The sequence below is a fragment of the Talaromyces rugulosus genome, chromosome I, assembly GCF_013368755.1.
Source record: "Talaromyces rugulosus chromosome I, complete sequence".
In the NCBI taxonomy this organism is placed as follows: domain Eukaryota; kingdom Fungi; phylum Ascomycota; class Eurotiomycetes; order Eurotiales; family Trichocomaceae; genus Talaromyces; species Talaromyces rugulosus.
The window spans coordinates 2,863,585-2,880,770 of record NC_049561.1 but is presented as its reverse complement, the minus strand read 5'-3'; the positions used below and the strand labels follow the sequence as shown (position 1 = coordinate 2,880,770).

Here is a 17,186-nt window from a genome sequence, read left to right as displayed (position 1 = left end):
ATCAACAATGTGTCCTTGACATCTGCTATGTTGGAAGAAGACACAACATGTTCAACATGGACGCAAACCCGGTTCTCGTTTCTCACCCAGCGCCTGGCGTAGTGAAACTCACCCTTAATCGCCCCAGAGCCCTAAACGCAATCAGTGTTGACTTGCTGGACGGTCTCACGTCATCTCTGAGGGAACATGCGAGCGCTCGCATCATCATACTCGAAGGTGCTGGAGATCGTTCGTTCTGTGCTGGGGAGGACTTAAAGCAGACCCTCGCCCCGAAAACAGGTTCTGGCGAAGAGCTGCGCGGGGCATTCCAAAAGCTGCAGGATATCACACGGCTGACAGCATCTGCTTCGGCGACTATAATAGTAGCTGTACAGGGATATGCCATCGGCGGTGGTGCCGAGATTGCATTGGCAGCTGACTTTGTTATCGGCGGTCCCAACGCCCAGTTCAAGTTTCCAGAAGCAACTATCGGTCATGCAGTCACAGGCGGCATCTCATTGCGGCTTGTTTCTATGGTGGGGCTCCTCAAGGCGAAACAACTGCTTATGTTGGGTAATTTTACCGGGGCCGAAGAAGCACTGAGAATTGGCCTTCTTACAGAGATTGCACAAGATCCTAAGCAACGAGCATTGGAGCTAGCCCTGGAGTTAGCAATGCTGCCTGGGATTGCGGCAACAAACTCCAAAACCTCGGTAGAGAGGGCGGTTTTTTCAAATATGGAAAATGTACTTCATGATGAAGTCAATGTTGCTAGCTACTGCTTCGCACAGAGTGAGGCTGCCGACGCCTTCAGTAAATTTGCTAGCAGGAAAGCAACTTCCACCAAGACAGATAGCAAGTGTGAACCCAAGAAGAACTCTATCAAGTCTACTGGATTCCCACGCAATGCTCCCGAGGAGGTTCTAGCCAAGCTTTCGGCTATCAAAGACATCAACACTGCATATAAAGTTGCCATTGATACCATGGCCGATCGAACCTTTCTCCGCTTTGGAGGCCGCGATTTATCTTTTAAGGAGTTCGATGTATCCGTTTCAGCGCTGGCAGGAGGCTTGAGAGAGAAAGGAGTTGGTTCGGGAGATCGAGTGCTCGTCATTATGAGGAACAGCGTAGAGATGGTTCACACGTGGATAGCAACAAACCGACTTGGGGCCACCTGGGTGCCTGTGAATGTGGAACTCAAGTCTGTTACACTTCAACATGTCGTACAAGCTGCAGATCCAAAGCTCGCCATTGTTGACGCTGAATTTTTCCACGATATTCAATCAACCAACGTACTTGGGAAAGAGGACATCTATCTCAAAGGTGGAGCCAACTTTCATGATATGAAAGCTCTATATCAATTTGACAAGGCCATTTCGGAGGCCGTTGAAGTGTCACCGTCTACTACGTCTGCTTTCCTATACACAAGCGGAACAACGGGTCGCTCCAAGCCATGCGTTTTGTCTCATCACTATTTTATCCGTCAAGCCATGCTTCTCATAGATAGCTTTGGAATCCACGGAGAGGATGTGCTTTATTGTCCTTTCCCATTGTTTCACGCAGATGCAACCGCCCTCACAGTTATTCCTGCCATCCTCCTAGGTGCAGTAGCAGCACTCTCGACACGCTTCAGTGCGAGCCGATTCTGGGATGAGATCAGGGCAACAAAGGCCACTGTGTACGACTTCATGGGCGCCACTCTAGCACTGACATACAAGCAGCCAACAAGCCCCCAAGACTTGGATCACAGCGTTCGGCTTGCCTGGGGCGTACCAATTCCATCTTTTGCTGAAGATTACGAACGACGGTTCGGTCATCCTCTTTATACACTTTATGGCAGTGTTGAGGCTAGTATACCCGTAACTCAAAAGGGTACTCGTGTACCTGGCTCGTGCGGAACTGTGAGCAAAGGGTTTCAAATCAGAATTGCAGACGAAAATGATGAGCCGGTACCGAATGGCACCACGGGCCAGCTATTACTACGCAGTGACTACCCCAATGCGTTTTTTCAAGGCTATTTCAATAACTCTTCTGCAAATGAGGGTACCTTTAAAAATCTTTGGCTTCACTCTGGCGACTTGGCTACGATTGACGATGAGGGTAACGTATATTTTGTCGGCCGCTTAAAGGACGTCATTCGCAGGCGTGGAGAGAATATCAATGCTGCGGACCTCGAAGAGGAATTCCTACGACACCCCGCTGTGAAGACTGCGGCTGCGTTTGCAATTCCTAGCAATCTAGGCTCCGGCACCGAAGATGATGTGAAGGTTGCTATCCAGCTATGTGAAAGCGCGGAAGTTGATGAGGCTTCTTTATGGGCTTGGTCAACTGAGAATATGGCACGATTCCAAGTTCCAACTGTCATCGAAATTGTGCAGGAGATCAAGAAGACACCAACTGGTAAGTTGGACAAGGCAACTCTCAGTCCTGAAGGTGGTCAGCGCTTTGATATTAGAAATACCCGTCGCTAGACGTTAAATTGTTTCTTTTTACCGGATATGATTAGTGGAAGTAAGGAATTATCTAGTGATGTTATTGATAACGTGTGTTGTGTGGTAGTCATACATACATCAATTGGCATTTAAAGATATGCTGTAAACCCTATAATGTTGTAGCAACATCACAGAACAGTATCTGGGTTCCTGCAAAGGCCGAGATAGCTACAGTAGATTTTTTCCTCTCCTTTTGCCATTGTATTAACACATCATCTACTGCAAATCAAATGCATTCGGATCCAAAGAACCATAGCCAAACAACGGGACGTAAAACGGCCACGTCTCGGAAGAATAATCCTGCGCCGGCAGCACTGGCTCATTGTTCATACCACTGTCGCCAGGAATCGTGTTGACCATCCCCGATTGCTCAACATTAAAACTCTGAATAATGGCGTCAATATCAATATCGGAATTCATAACATCGAATGCACTATCAACAGCATAAGAGTCTTCTCCAAGCATCAACGAGTTCGGAATGTTCCCGGTTGCATAGGTCGCAGATAAGTCAGTGCTATCATTAACATCAACATGCAAACGCCGCGCCAAACCAAGCAGAATCTGCCTCGCTCTCCGAGGTGCACGACACACATTTGAATGCCGAGACAAGATATCGAGGCAGTGTTGCAGGGAACGATAGGCCTCCGAGCCAGGTCCGCTCTGCGCTGCAATGCGGACGTGAATGGTAGCACTGACATATGTGGCATAGGACATGAAATACGGAACGGCATTGATGCAATAGTCCTGCTGGTAGACTCGCAGTATAGCGTCAATTTCTGAGGCTGCTGTTGCACACGTTGCAACTGAGTCGCGAACGACCGAGGCTGATGTAGCACGGATATGGCCGTCAGAGACGAATGGACGATGCAATAATATGATCAGAGAGTGGAACATGGACCTAGAAGGAAATTTGTTAGCGTGAGTGAATTTACATAGTACAAAACAACATACATCAGTGAGAGCATCTGAGGGGTGAGCGACTGGGTGGTTCCATTCGATTTGCTAGCGAGATGTTCCGGCAACTCGCTTCGCCAGCGCTTAAGTTCGCCATGAAGCGACTGCGACACGCCAAACAGATGCTTTGCGTCTCTTGAGCCGGACTTTTCTGTGTAGATGTTCGATATAATCTTATCCATGATGACGCTAAGACCGCACAGCTGCTCGAAAATAGAAACACTGTGCGTTGGGCGACTGGGTGAAATTTCTGATTGCGAGTAAGAGACCGGACTAAACTGTTCGAGCTCTTCATAGTCGTCTAAGAAGCAAATTGGCACGTTGACATCCACTTCGCGGAGACGTACAGGCCGACCCTGGTAGATTGATTGGACTTTATCGGAAACTAAAACTCAATTAATATCCAGTTTTTTTGTATTTTCAGGTAGTCCATACCAAATGCAGCCCAGAACAGCCTGCGGCGAACCTCTATATCTTCCGTGGAAAGATTTTGCTTTGCCGAATAGGGAGTCCGACTGTCCACATGAAGACCCAACTCAGTGATCATGTTCATCGCAAGGCCTGAATACAGCCAGGAAAGACTGCGTTCATCACACCATGTGAACAGCGCGTCCGACATGATCAGTAAAGCTTGAATTGTCGGAATATCGCTTTTCATGGGATTGTCCGAGCCGTGATCATACAGCATCTTCTCGGCCTTTCGTCTAAAGGGTGATATTATTGCCGGGGCATCGGTGACTTCGCATCGGTGTTCTGCTCTGTGTGAATTCTTGGATGCTGCGAAAAAAATCGCATTCAAAAGCAGTTTGGAAAAGTACGGCCCCTGGCAGGCCATGTCGCGCATAAACACTGGTCGGTATACGACTGACCCGGTTGCATGCTGTCTATTCCAGAAAACTGACAAGAGATGCATCCCTGCTTCCGGATCGACGCCGTCAAAATCGAGCCTCCCAGCGGCAAGGTCGATTTGCTCCATTTGGCCTGTGAAGAGTCAGCATAAACTAGAGTGAGGTGTTTAATAGCTGCCATACGCTGTTTCATGGACGACCCCAATAGCTGATACTTGTGTAGAGGATCGGCAGTTATACTAGAAGTGACTGTGTTTGTCTGCTGCTGCGATTCGTCAAACATGGCACTCGACGGGCCATGGAATTGGACTTCGCGGTCACCTGTGGAGAAACCCGGATCTTTGTGTGATGAAGATGACGATGATGATGGGGATGACAATGAGTTCGATGCTTCCTGGTGTGGAAACTGGCTCGATGAATTCATCTCGATGTCGGTGCTGTCATGCTGCCGGTCATTCTGCACGTCGGGCACTCGCTGCGAATTTGCTTGCGATCGAAATCTTGCCAGAGACCGACGGAGCTGAGTGTTTTCATCTTCTAGACGTCGGATTTGTGTATTTGTTGGTCTTATAATAAAAGAAAATGTAAATAAGCAAGTGTTCTAGGTGACGTATGGTAGTTTATTCTCACCTGATTTTCTTCGCGCGCTCGGAATAGGTACAGTTCTTGCCCTGACATTTACAATTCTCACATTTTGGCTGTGCATTGTCACAGCCTAACTACACCCCAGGATACAACATCAGCCGCTGTTTCAATCCAATACATTGTACAATATATGGGATGTGGGTTACCTTCCTCTGGCGGCAAAAATCACAGGCAGTGCCGACCCGCTTCTTACGTCTGCTAGTTGAAGCCATTGGCGCCTGGGATTGCATGTCGCAGATACAATATTATAGTAGGGAGTTTGTCAAAGTATTATTCATGAAATAACATTGAACTCAGTTTATTACAAGTTATTCTCACGGAAAGGCTGAAAAACGGAAAGACACAATCCGACATGACTAAGCGGGAACTCTTTTTCCATCTGCCACTGCGGATTCTTAGTTTCCGTGCACCTCCGACACCGATCCACATCACCCCTCAGTCCATTTGTTTTGTATAGAGTCAAATCAATTCTCGGTAAACGGCCGGAGAGTCTCGGCCGATCTCTTCATCAGATATGTGTAATACTCATCAGACAGCAGAGCCGACCCATGATCGATGATGAACTGCAGGCGATCTGGCGCGACATCAACATTCTTGGTATCAGCCTCAACTTGATTACGCGAAAATTGTCCCACGGGCGAACGGTCAATGGGCGGCATGCATTCGACTGCCAATGCACCAGTGTAGCCAGTCTCACGCAGAACAGTCATGATCTCAGGCCAGTTGAAGGACCCATCGCCCGCAGCAAGCCGGTTATTATCGGCAGCATGGAAATCCACAATCCGCGAACCGCACCTGCGCATCGCCTCGAGCATGTCCTTTTCTTCTAGAGCCAGATGAAACGGATCAAAAGCGATTCCACAGTCGTAGCCAACCGCGTCGGCGAGGGCCAAGGCTTGGTCGGTTCGATTCAGAAAGTACGTTTCGAATCGATTCAACGGCTCGATGCCGATGCGAATGCTCTTAGCTTTTGCAAACTCGGCAACTTCGCGTAGTGCTTCGACGACCCAGTTCCACTCCTCGGTTGGTGATGAGGTTGGCACGATTTTGCCCACGCGTGCGGGTACAATAGTGACAATCTGGCCGTCTAGAGCAGCAGATAGGGAGATCACGTCTTTGATGTATTGGATCGTGTCCTGGCGCTGCTTGGGGTCGACGGCCGTAAGGTCGCGTGTGCCTTGCATGATGGTCACGGCGCCCCAGCATTTGATGTTGTATTTGGCAAGTAAAGCGCGCGTTGCGTCGATGGGGAAGAGATCGGGCTCGCCTTCGAGCTCGATGCTGGAGTATCCGAGACTGCTGAGTCGCTTGAGGCTTGTCTCTAGAGACTCGGGGCGCATCCAGGTGTGAGATGAGAGATGCATCTTGTATGTATGGAGAAGAATACGAGAGTAAGGTATGTAGTGTGGGATCTTGAGATAGCACTTGGCAAGCAGCTTGAATTATAGTGACACGGGAACTGAAAGATATCCACGGAATGGTCTTCGTGGCTCATGCAAGTTCTATATAGTTTATGTATGAACATGCATGTAAAAATTTATAAGCGGCATGTAATATTCCGTCTATTCCATAAACCCTAACCCATACGTAGAAAGTGGCATTGGCAGAGTATACAGCCTAGAAGATGTGGGGCTTGCTGTTCATGTTCATTCAAATGTTGCATTTTCATTCAATATTATCCTCTAATACATAATAAGTTTCAAAACCCACAAAACTGGTACCTAAGCCATGCTTCCATTACATCTCAGCGTCTGCCCAGACACCCACGTCGTCCCCGCCAGATAAACAATAGACTCTGCAATCTCGCTCGGATTTCCGAGTCGGTTAAAGGGAGACTGCTTCTTAATTGCCTCAACCATAGCGTCGGGCTTGCCACGCAGGAACAGTTCCGTCTCGGTTGGGCCCGGAGCGACGGCATTCACGATGATTCCCTTGGGGGCGAGGTCTTTGGACAGAATGCGGGTAAATTGCTCAATGGCGCCCTTGTTGGCACAATAAGGCAGATGGATGGGCATGACTGTGCTAGAATGACATAGAGATGTGCTGATGAAGATAATATGTGAGCCGGGGGGCATGTGTGGAACAGCAGCCTAGCAACCAGTTAATATATTTATGTCACACATAGAGGGGGAAAACCAACCTTGGCCAAAAATAGAGGCCCCTTGACATTAACCGTATTCATCTTATCAAACAGCTCCTCGGTCAATGACTCCAAGTTTGCCAGCGGCATCACCCCAGCATTTGGCACTAGAATGTCGATTTTGCCGAATTTGGCAACCGTCTGTTCGACCATGGACTTGACGTCGCTCATCGAGCCGGCGTCAGCCTTGATGGCAAGGGCCTTTTCAGGACCACCCAGCGCGGCGATGGCTTCATCTGCTGATTTGGAGTCGGATGAGTAGTTGATGGCGATGAGAGCGCCCTGTGCAGCGAGCTGTTCGGCGGCCGCGCGGCCGATGCCCTTGGAACCGCCGGTGATGAGAGCGACTTTGCCGGAGAATGCCATTTTTTTTAAAAAAAAAAAAAAGTCTGTTATGATGGTGATTTATTAAGAGTTTGATTGACTTGTTGCACTTGAATTTGTCTGGAATATAGCCCTACTTATACTTGGAGTATACTCGGGCATGCGTCATAGCAAGGCCGTTAAGCCCGGGCGGCTTTTCGGGCGTGGGTGCGGACTAGCGCCCGCTCGTTCTGTAAAGCCGATCATGAAAGTTGGTTACTCCGAAAGGTTAGTCAATGTTTGTTTGCTCCGTATGTTCTTGTCATAGTGCTTCGCTATAATTTATCTTATTTTTACTTTCTTGAAAAAGTCGACGACAGGTGAAGTACTCTGTTATGTACGTCAAACAAAACGTGCGCATGGCGATGTCACCCCGGATCAAGACCAGTTTCCGTTTCGGGAAATAAGCCTTCTGACTAGAACACGCTAGGCGATCAACGACACTCACAAATCGGATAGTCTGACGCGTTAATAAGTTAAATGCATGCTTAAAAAGACACGAGTGCTTATTTGTAGACGTGGTCGATTTGAAACGATGTCTTAATAATGTATGCGGGGGGCGCGCTGACAGGTAGTCGATTTATGTATAAAGTAGTAATTCCTTTCTCCTGTCCCCCTCCCAAACTTTGAAGCACTTCTTCCACCTCTACTTTCGTGCTTGTTTGTGCTCTTGAATTAGGTATATGGTCGACCATAAAATGGCTCCCAAAAGCCTACTCCCAATCCTCCTTCCCCTCGGGTTAGCTGCGGCAGCCTGCGTGTCCTCGGGAGACCAAAACACCATCAACAGCTTATTCCAGTCTGGCGGCGCCGGAACCGTGGTCCAACTGTGCGCAGGCACAGTCCTGTCTGTATCTGATGCTATCACCTTCACGGCAGACAACCAGGAACTCTCGACCTCGGGCTATCCAACAGACGATACACGGGGCACTATTCAGGCTGCTGCTAACAGCAATGCTAGCACTCTGATTACCGGCTATGGATTTGATGGTTTGAAATTAACCAATATCCAAGTGGACGGGCTGCGTCCAAGCCTTGGTGCTGTCGAGGGTATGGACCTTTCACGGAACCATAGTATAGACCTGAAGGCTAACCTGTCATTTAGATGGAGGCGCGAATATCGAATTGGGCCAGGCCAGCTCTGGAATCGTAGTATCTAATATCGCGTCTAGAAACTCTCGTGGTTGGAGCTGTTTGCATGTCATTCAATCTGGCGACTCCACTGCTCCATGCACCAATGTCACTATTTCCAATAACCAGATCGGGCCATGTGGAAACGAAGGCACCAACTCCGCTGGTGCAGGCCAGTGGGCTGATGGCATCTCGTTTGCATGCCAAGATTCGCTGATTGAGAACAACCATGTATGCTGATGATGCGCGTTTGACGTTTCCCATGCCCATGGCTAACCAATTGAATCCAGGTTAGTGGAAGCACTGACGGAGGAATCGTCTTATTCGGGGCTCCGGGCACCAAGGTACAGGGAAATACCATAGTGTCGTCGCCCACGGATACTGGGTTTGGCGCAATCAACATGGTCGACTGGCTTTATGATGGCAGTTATGCTAACGTTGTTGTGACGAACAATACCATCACTGGCGATAAACTGTTTAATGTCGGAATCGCTATTGGGGCATATGTATGGGGATTTTCCGACGGTACAAATCCGCTGCAAGGGCCGGCAACAGTCACGGACAACGTGTTTAGTGGAAATATCACGTTCCCGATTGCTATCAACGGCTGGACGAATGGCCTGACGGTGAGGACGCACATTACTCGGTCATCTCAGCGTTTGCTAACAAGAATAGGCAACTGGAAACGACGTATCCGGTGTCACCAACCCAAATTCGGCCTTCTCCGAGTCCAATGACTGCAGCGCTGCGACCAAAGCCCTCTGGACCGAGAACGCACATCTGTCGTATTACCCGGCCGGATTGACAGGTTCCTCGAACCTGCAGACTGACTTTGTTGCTGCAAAGAACAACGCAACTGCATTCCTCTGCACCACGGCGCCTCTGCCAGCCTCAGTCAGCTACGCGCCAAACGAACTCAACGTCGGGCCTGGCAGCACGCTCGCCAATCTCCACAACGGCATCGTCACGAACTACCAGGGTGACAACAACATAGTCACCTCCAATACGTCGACAGGGGACTATGTGACACTATGGGCCTCGGGCAATACTTCGTCTACGTGTGGATCTGACGCAACTGCGTGCTCTTGCGTCTTTCAGAGTGACGGCAATTTTGTGACCGATGTGTCTGGCCAAGCGCAATTTTCGAGTGGCACAACAAACACAGGGCACACGCTGACGTTTTTGAACCAGAGTCCATGGATCCAGATCACGGACGAGTCAGGCAAGGTCGTTTGGACGACGGCGGATACGAGCTAAATTTGGGTTCGTTTGTTTGCCTTTTCGACGGGGCGTTTGAATATATCACGTAAAAGGAAGGTCGATAAAGCCTAGTTTTCTCGAATAAATTAACGGCCAAACAGCAGTAGCACAACCATGTATCCTTAATTTATCCATTTCATGACCCCAAAAGTGGCGCAATAATGTCGCGATGGCTGTAACCAATGAGTTGATAGGCTAACCCCGGCCTACCTCTCCGGGCTAGTGCCGAATATCTCAATCGCATTGTTCAGTTCTTGTGGCCATGGAGTGCCGAGCACGGAAGTAAGAACAATACCACTTGCACCCTCGGGGGATCGGCTCGATCGATCGGATATCAATCATCATATCAGCAGCTTCTCGAACAAACGAAGGGGCGGGGAACAGCAAATGACAATGACAGCCACGCCAGAAGGCGAGCGATAACGAACAAGCTCTGGCCCACTGGCGACGTTACATGCAAAGCTCGCGCTAGATCAGCCAGGAGTACGCTTGGCAACGTGGTGCCTGAGCTTATGCGCGCCGCATGGCCGACTTGAACGGACGCGCATCGTCGTCGTTAGCGATGACGCTGCCTGCAGTCCCTACACCCATGGGCCTTTGTTCGCGTTGACTTGACACAGGTGTGGTAGGATCTGACACTGGACAGCTGAAGACAACCTGACAGAAAGCGGTGATCGGTTTCCTGTTCCTGACGATCGGCGGGCGTTAGAGCCAACAATAAACGCCGCTAGTGGACCCCGTATTGGGATTGCTTTCGGGTTCCGCCGTGACGATTTCCAGAGAAGAAATTGGACTCGCCTGTCAATGGCTGGTTGGGGAATTGGACGGATCCTTCGCGATGGCGTAGGATGCAAGGACCTAGAAGCGAGACTCAGCAAACAGAGAGATGAATCGCGTTGTGAGCCCCGCCGCAGGGAAGCGCCCTCCGGCTGCAACGCTAGACGCTCCTTCCTTATCAGGCTGGTCTTTGCGCGGACATTAAATAACCTCCACCGCCCGATCTTCTCTCTCTCTCTCTTGCATCCCTCTCCTATCCTCCTGTCAACACCATGGCTCGCAATATCCTCCTCGGAGCCGGTCTTCTGGCCCAATTGGCCGCGCCTGTGCTCGGCGCTGCTGCGCTCGCCACCCACGAGTCGCTCTTTTCGCTGCCCTCTGGCTGGGCTCACGACAACCTGCCCGAAGCCGACACTCCCATCCAGCTGTCCATTGCTCTGACTCTGCAGAACATTGACCAGCTCGAGAGCACGCTGAAGTCGGTTTCCACCCCCGGAGGCGCCAGCTACGGCCAGTACCTGGACCAGAGCGATCTCACCTCCAAGTTCGGCCCATCCGATGCCTCGGTCGAGGCTGTGATCAACTGGCTCAAGGAGGCTGGCATTAGCTCTATCCACACTACTGACCATTCTGTCAACTTTGCCACCACTGTCAGCAAGGTATGGTTGATTTCTCACGCGATAATGCATGTACCAATGGGCTAATCTGTGATTGTTTCGATAGGCAAACAGCCTGTTGGGCGCCAAGTTCAAATACTACACCAACGGCGAAACCTCCAAGTTGCGTACCTTGGCCTACTCCATCCCCGGTGACTTGAAGAGCGATATCGACCTGATCTCGCCCACCACCTACTTTGGCAAGACCACCGCCCAGCGCTCCATCAAGACCTTCAAGAGCAAGCGTGGCTCGTCCACCACCACTTCGGCTAGCTCGTCCGTGTCCGTTGCCGCCTCTTGCCAGACTTCCATCACCCCGGCCTGCTTGAAGGAGTTGTACAACGTCGGCAACTACACCCCCAGTGCCAAGCACGGCAGCCGTGTCGGCTTTGGTAGCTTCTTGAATGAGTCCGCCCTGTACTCTGACTTGGCTATCTACGAGAAACTCAACAAGATTCCTTCTCAGAACTTTACCAAGGTCATCATCGACAACGCCAGCAACAGCCAGGACCCTGCCAGTGGCGGTTACGGGGAGTCCAACCTCGATGTCCAGAACATCATTGGTATTGCGCACCCTCTGCCCGTGACCGAGTTCCTCACAGGCGGCTCTCCGTAAGTGTCTTCTTCTCTCCTTTTTTGAGTATGTTACTGACAGAAAACAGCCCCTTCGTCCCTAGTCTCGATGATGCTACCAACACTAACGAGCCCTACCTGCCGTATTACGAGTACCTTCTTTCCCAAAGCTCTGAATCCCTGCCCCAGGTCATCTCCAACTCGTACGGTGATGACGAGCAGTCCGTGCCCTTCCAATATGCTGTCCGCACGTGCAACTTGATTGGCCTGATGGGTCTTCGGTGAGTTCAACTATTTGCGCAAAAAGTAGGAACATGAGACTAATTACATATGGCAGAGGTATAACCGTCCTTGAATCTAGTGGAGATCTCGGTGTCGGCAGTGGGTGCCTGAGCAACGACGGCAGGAACAAGACCCAATTCGAGCCCATCTTCCCCGCAACCTGCCCCTATGTCCTCTCTATTGGTGGCACTGTCTCAGTGACCCCTGAGGAGGCATGGAGCGCCAGCTCTGGCGGATTCAGCGACTACTTCCCCCGTGCCTGGTACCAGGAGGGTGCCGTTGAGACATATCTCGAAGAGAACATCAGCCCCGCCACCAAGGAGTACTACAAGAGCTACACCAACTTTGCTGGCCGTGGTTTCCCCGATGTCTCTGCCCACAGTTTGACTCCAGACTACCAGGTCATCTACGCTGGTGCGCCTGCTGGGTCTGGTGGTACCTCGGCCGCCGCCCCTGTTGTCGCCGGTATCATTGCACTTTTGAACGATGCTCGCTTGGCAGCTGGCAAGCCTGCCCTCGGATTCTTGAACCCCTTCTTCTACTTGTTGGGACAAAAGGGCCTGAACGACATCACTCTTGGACAGGCTGTTGGTTGCAATGGCATTAACGGCCAGAGCGGTCAGCCTGTTCCTGGCGGTGGTATCATCCCCTGGGCTACTTGGAACGCCACAGAGGGTTGGGACCCAGTCACTGGTCTGGGAACACCTGACTTCCAGAAACTGAAGGAGATTGTCCTTTCCTTTTAAATTAGTCTTGATCGCACATAGGTGGACATTTGACGCCATGTACATATCGTCTAGAAGATTTAATAATCAACGCTGTAATTTATTCTCAATTACCATTCTACTAATTTGACTGTCAAATAAGTAATTAATCCATCCAACCATTGATTATTTCTTCGACCCTCAAGCACTGTAGCAATCAGACAACAAACTAGACCAACATCAATTTTTGATTGGAGATGTCCAGACCTTCCTAATTAGGAAATGATGGACGCCGTATCTCGTCTGTCCCCACGGATAAAAACCCAAGTGGAGAAGAACCCCGCACGACTCCTCGAAGATGAGCTGTTGGTTTAATATGCTGCGGTTTTTGTTTATTTTTATCTGTTGCGTAAGATAAACTATTTTTTTTTTTTTGCCGAGTTGCCGTGACATTTTTCATGTAACCCTTGCATGTTTGGTTATTTGCATACCTTGGGAGTTTGTTTAGAATGTGACGCAAGGTGTAGGTGGTACTTTTTTCCCCTCACTTTTTTTATCTATTGTTCAACTGTTCAACATGGTCAGCATGAAGGAATGAAAGCAAAACAGACTACGTACTAACTGAAAAGAAGTGGTTATCACAATGAGGCAGTTCTGGGCCCAAGCCCTTTTTTACCTGTCCGGCACATCTCAGGCCGCCGATAATACTGATGGCCTTGTCGGAATCCCGACAGTGCCGTTCTCCAAGTCTTCTTCTGGAGGATACTTTGAGTTACACAATGTCGGAGCAATTGTCGTTGACTCTAGCTTTGCAAATGTGACGGACACGCGTGGTACGACGTTGATCCCGCCGACATTATACGATTTTGCAACCACGTTTGCAGATGATTTGAATAGCTATCTCCAGGGAGAAAAAGAGGAGAGAAACAATATCGGAATTGAAGTCGGCTCACAAGCGAAAAATTCGCAAAATATTCATCTTACCATTGGCAATTCCAGTGATTTTCTCGATGTAGCGGGCCGAGAAACGTCAGAGGGATACAGTCTATCCGTGACCCCATCTGCAATTACCATCACTGGCGCAAGTCCTCTCGGTGTGTGGTGGGGGACTCGTTCTGTGCTGCAGCAAGCAGCGCTGAACAATGGCAAACTCGTCGTGGGATCTGGCACTGACTCTCCTGGCTGGGGAATCCGAGGGGCTATGCTCGATGCCGGGCGACACTATTACCCACCTTCGTTTCTGGTGGAGATGTGCGCGTACTTGTCGTTCTATAAGCAGAATACGTTCCATGTCCATCTCAGTGATAATCTGATCAACAATGTCGATCTTTATTCTCGAGAGACGCAGCTCGATCTATACGCTGCTTTTAGACTTCTCTCGCCAGACCCCGCGGTTTCTGGGCTTAACAAGCGCGCCAACGAGTCCTATACACGGGAGGTTTTTGATGATGTTCAGCAAAGATGTGCGGCACGGGGAGTGACAATTGTCCCCGAGCTCGAAATGCCGGGCCATGCACTGGTGATTTCGCAGTGGAAGCCGGATCTCGGTATTGACACCGATATCTCGCTGCTAAATATCAGCCATCCAGATACAATTCCGACCGCGGAGACGATCTGGAAGACTTTTCTGCCGTGGTTCCATACCAAGACGGTGCATGTTGGAGCGGATGAGTATGTTGATGCGTCGTTGACAAAGGAGTGAGTTTTTCCCCTTTCGCAGAGTTTATTTTGACAGCGTGGCTGATTCAACTGCAGTGCATTGGCGACAGAATACAACACGTTTGTAAACGCGATGAATGGCTTTATGCAATCTACTGCAAACAAATCCATCCGCATCTGGGGCACATTCCCTCCGTCAAGCAACTACACCAACAACATTGCTACAAACGTGTCTATCCAGCACTGGGAGCTGTACGAAGATAACCCGTACTGGGACTATATCCAAAACGGATACGACGTGCTCAACTCCGACGATGCGTTTTATATGGTTAGCAAGTATTCTGCAGGCTATCCGCAGACGATCAACATCACAAAAGTCTTCCACGGTGCTCCAGACGGTGGGCCATATGCTCCAAACATTTTTGATACGAGTAACTCGACCAACAACCCATCTCGCGACGAACCGCGGGTGCTGGGTCATATCGCCGCGTTGTGGAATGATTTCGGACCAAATACGACTGTGTACAGTGAAGCATATTACTCATGGCGGGAAGGCTTGCCTGCATTGGCTGATAAGCAATGGGGTGGGCAGTTGGTTGAGGACGATTATTATGCTGTTTTTGACAAGTTGCATGCTGCTATCCCCGGGCAGAATCTTGATCGAGCGATTGCATCTAAATCGGAGACTATTTTGTCCTACTCTTTCGACAATCAGACACACCTTCCGACAGTCAAGGACTCGTCAGGAAACCAATACGATGGTAAGACAGACTGTACCGTGGCTAATGGATCACTCACTCTTACACCTACGTGCTCCCTCACCACCCCGTTGTCGTCCAAGGGAAGAAACTACACCCTATCCTTCTCCATCTATCCAACCAAACAAACACCAGGCGCCATATTTTCTGGACCAGACTCGGTACTGTTCGCCGGGAATGGCACCATCAGCAACGTCACTATCGTAGCGTCGGGTAACCCGTATACTCTGAACTACAGCTTGCCGCTGAATACCTGGACAAAGGCTAGTTTGGTTGCGCAAGGAAACGCTACTTTCCTGAGAGTGGAGGAATCCACCGGACAGAAAGCAGTGACTGAAATGGAGTTTTTGACTAGGATTGGGTTGGATGGAGAGTCTCTTGTCTGGAGAGAGATGGCTATAGAGGCGCCGTTGGCGACGATTGGGGGAAGTGATTTTGAAGGGTTGATAAAGGATATCAAACTTATTGCTTAGGGGCCACCACGTGACAGGAGTAAGAGATGGGAAATAGTTAGTATGAAATAATGAATGTTATGTCTTTGTGGCTCTGTCCTGCCTCCGCCCTAATTCACATCCAAACAAAATTATGGTCTGGCATCTTCAACCACGTTCCTGATCCATATTTTCTAACCCAAAACTATAATTTTCCAAATCTATTCTTTATACAGTATTTTGGTTTGCCTATTGCATAAAGGCATTCTCCGAGGCAGAAGAGTGGCAAACACAATGAACTCTTTGATGATAGAAAAGCGCGAGTCACATGCATTGTCAAAGAATCGGTAGCTGGCCATTAAATCCGGGTTTTTGCTGAAAAGAGATAAATATTTTTGACAATTTTCCAGAAGAGCCCACACAATTTTGGGTTTGATTCATTGCTCTTTCAGAATTTAAACACACTTGTATCTACCACTCTATAGATAAAATAACCCTCATCATCGCAGACACTCATCACTAAAAATACTCATCATCCCAAATCCCGTTCCCTTCTATTTGACAGAAACTTCTCAAACATGGCAAATGTACAAAAAGCCGACGGGGCAAAACTGAGGGATTGGCTACAGCCATTCTGTTGGCTGGACTCCGATCGACCCTTTAGAGTACCTGACAAGCTGGTGAAACGGGTCTGCTCCGATCCAACCAAATTGAAACGTCCGATTACACACATGGTGCCGGAGAACCGCGCCTTGGCAATCCGATTTGATCGGTGCTATTCGTTACCAGACAGTTTTTATATCAACGGTCTTGAGACCCGTAATACTACTGCTGATAACCAGTTGGGTCTTGTCCTGATTGCGGTGCTTCCAAAGCGATCAATCATGGTACGGTTCAGTTTGGACAGTGTGCCGGAGGGCTTCGTTGGTTCGACGTCTGATGATGGGTTCCAGAAAGTGTATTCGTCCAAAGGCAAAAATGACCGGTTTACCAAGACTATGAAGACTTTCTGCAATACGTTACTTGGTGGAAATCTGAAATCCTGGCCAAGTGCCACCACCCAAGAAGCGCATTTGGTCCTCTTTCGTCCTGCACAAGGTGGAGCCAAAGAATTCGGGCCAAATTTTGCGGACATCAACAAGGACATTGCGTCAATGCGAGGTAACATCAAGCTATCTCTGCAAAAGCACTTCGGGCAAGACATGCCGCGTTTCGCCGAGCACACGTACAAGGTGTCGATGGCTGCCCCGAAGTGGTCGCTATGTGTATTTGGGAAGCCAGGGTATCTTATGCCCCGAATCCTGGGGAATGACTCTCAAGGGGATTTCAATATCCGCCATGAGACTCTTGGACTGGAGTATAGGACCAAGTACACTCCGGGTGAGCATGGACGTGGGAAGGCAAATACGAAGAAGTAGAGCCAGATTCAGATAGAAGGCTCGTCTTTTTGTCGTTTCCTTTTTTTTTTTTTTTTTTTTTTTTTCAATTCTACCGTTTGTTTGTTTACTGTTTTGAATTTAGTCGATAGATTTGA

The 17,186-nt window shown here is 49.4% G+C and overlaps 6 protein-coding genes across 6 annotated transcripts; 5 read left to right on the top strand and 1 right to left on the bottom strand.

Annotated features, from left to right (window-relative positions):
- Nucleotides 1–47: 47 nt before the first annotated feature.
- Nucleotides 48–2,450, top strand: TRUGW13939_00977 (uncharacterized protein; the record flags this gene model as incomplete). Its single annotated transcript, XM_035484183.1, has 1 exon — nucleotides 48–2,450. The coding sequence occupies one exon, from the start codon at nucleotides 48–50 to the stop codon at nucleotides 2,448–2,450; it is 2,403 nt and encodes an 800-aa protein (XP_035340076.1).
- Nucleotides 2,451–2,687: 237 nt separating this feature from the next.
- TRUGW13939_00976 (uncharacterized protein) lies at nucleotides 2,688–7,424 on the bottom strand (the record flags this gene model as incomplete). Its single annotated transcript, XM_035484182.1, has 9 exons — nucleotides 2,688–3,369; nucleotides 3,423–3,810; nucleotides 3,861–4,406; nucleotides 4,457–4,839; nucleotides 4,904–4,992; nucleotides 5,112–5,136; nucleotides 5,444–6,214; nucleotides 6,686–7,008; nucleotides 7,059–7,424. The coding sequence occupies 9 exons, from the start codon at nucleotides 7,422–7,424 to the stop codon at nucleotides 2,688–2,690; spliced, it is 3,573 nt and encodes a 1,190-aa protein (XP_035340075.1).
- Nucleotides 7,425–8,119: 695 nt separating this feature from the next.
- Nucleotides 8,120–9,809, top strand: TRUGW13939_00975 (uncharacterized protein; the record flags this gene model as incomplete). The annotated part of the gene is made up of 4 exons (XM_035484181.1): nucleotides 8,120–8,471; nucleotides 8,527–8,783; nucleotides 8,843–9,178; nucleotides 9,228–9,809. The coding sequence occupies 4 exons, from the start codon at nucleotides 8,120–8,122 to the stop codon at nucleotides 9,807–9,809; spliced, it is 1,527 nt and encodes a 508-aa protein (XP_035340074.1).
- A 1,052-nt stretch (nucleotides 9,810–10,861) lies between these two features.
- Nucleotides 10,862–12,846, top strand: TRUGW13939_00974 (uncharacterized protein; the record flags this gene model as incomplete). The annotated part of the gene is made up of 4 exons (XM_035484180.1): nucleotides 10,862–11,248; nucleotides 11,313–11,857; nucleotides 11,908–12,099; nucleotides 12,156–12,846. 4 exons carry the CDS (start codon nucleotides 10,862–10,864, stop codon nucleotides 12,844–12,846), a joined length of 1,815 nt encoding a protein of 604 aa, XP_035340073.1.
- A 601-nt stretch (nucleotides 12,847–13,447) lies between these two features.
- Nucleotides 13,448–15,694, top strand: TRUGW13939_00973 (uncharacterized protein; the record flags this gene model as incomplete). Its single annotated transcript, XM_035484179.1, has 2 exons — nucleotides 13,448–14,502; nucleotides 14,560–15,694. The coding sequence occupies 2 exons, from the start codon at nucleotides 13,448–13,450 to the stop codon at nucleotides 15,692–15,694; spliced, it is 2,190 nt and encodes a 729-aa protein (XP_035340072.1).
- Nucleotides 15,695–16,230: 536 nt separating this feature from the next.
- Nucleotides 16,231–17,070, top strand: TRUGW13939_00972 (uncharacterized protein; the record flags this gene model as incomplete). Its single annotated transcript, XM_035484178.1, has 1 exon — nucleotides 16,231–17,070. The coding sequence occupies one exon, from the start codon at nucleotides 16,231–16,233 to the stop codon at nucleotides 17,068–17,070; it is 840 nt and encodes a 279-aa protein (XP_035340071.1).
- Nucleotides 17,071–17,186: the final 116 nt, after the last annotated feature.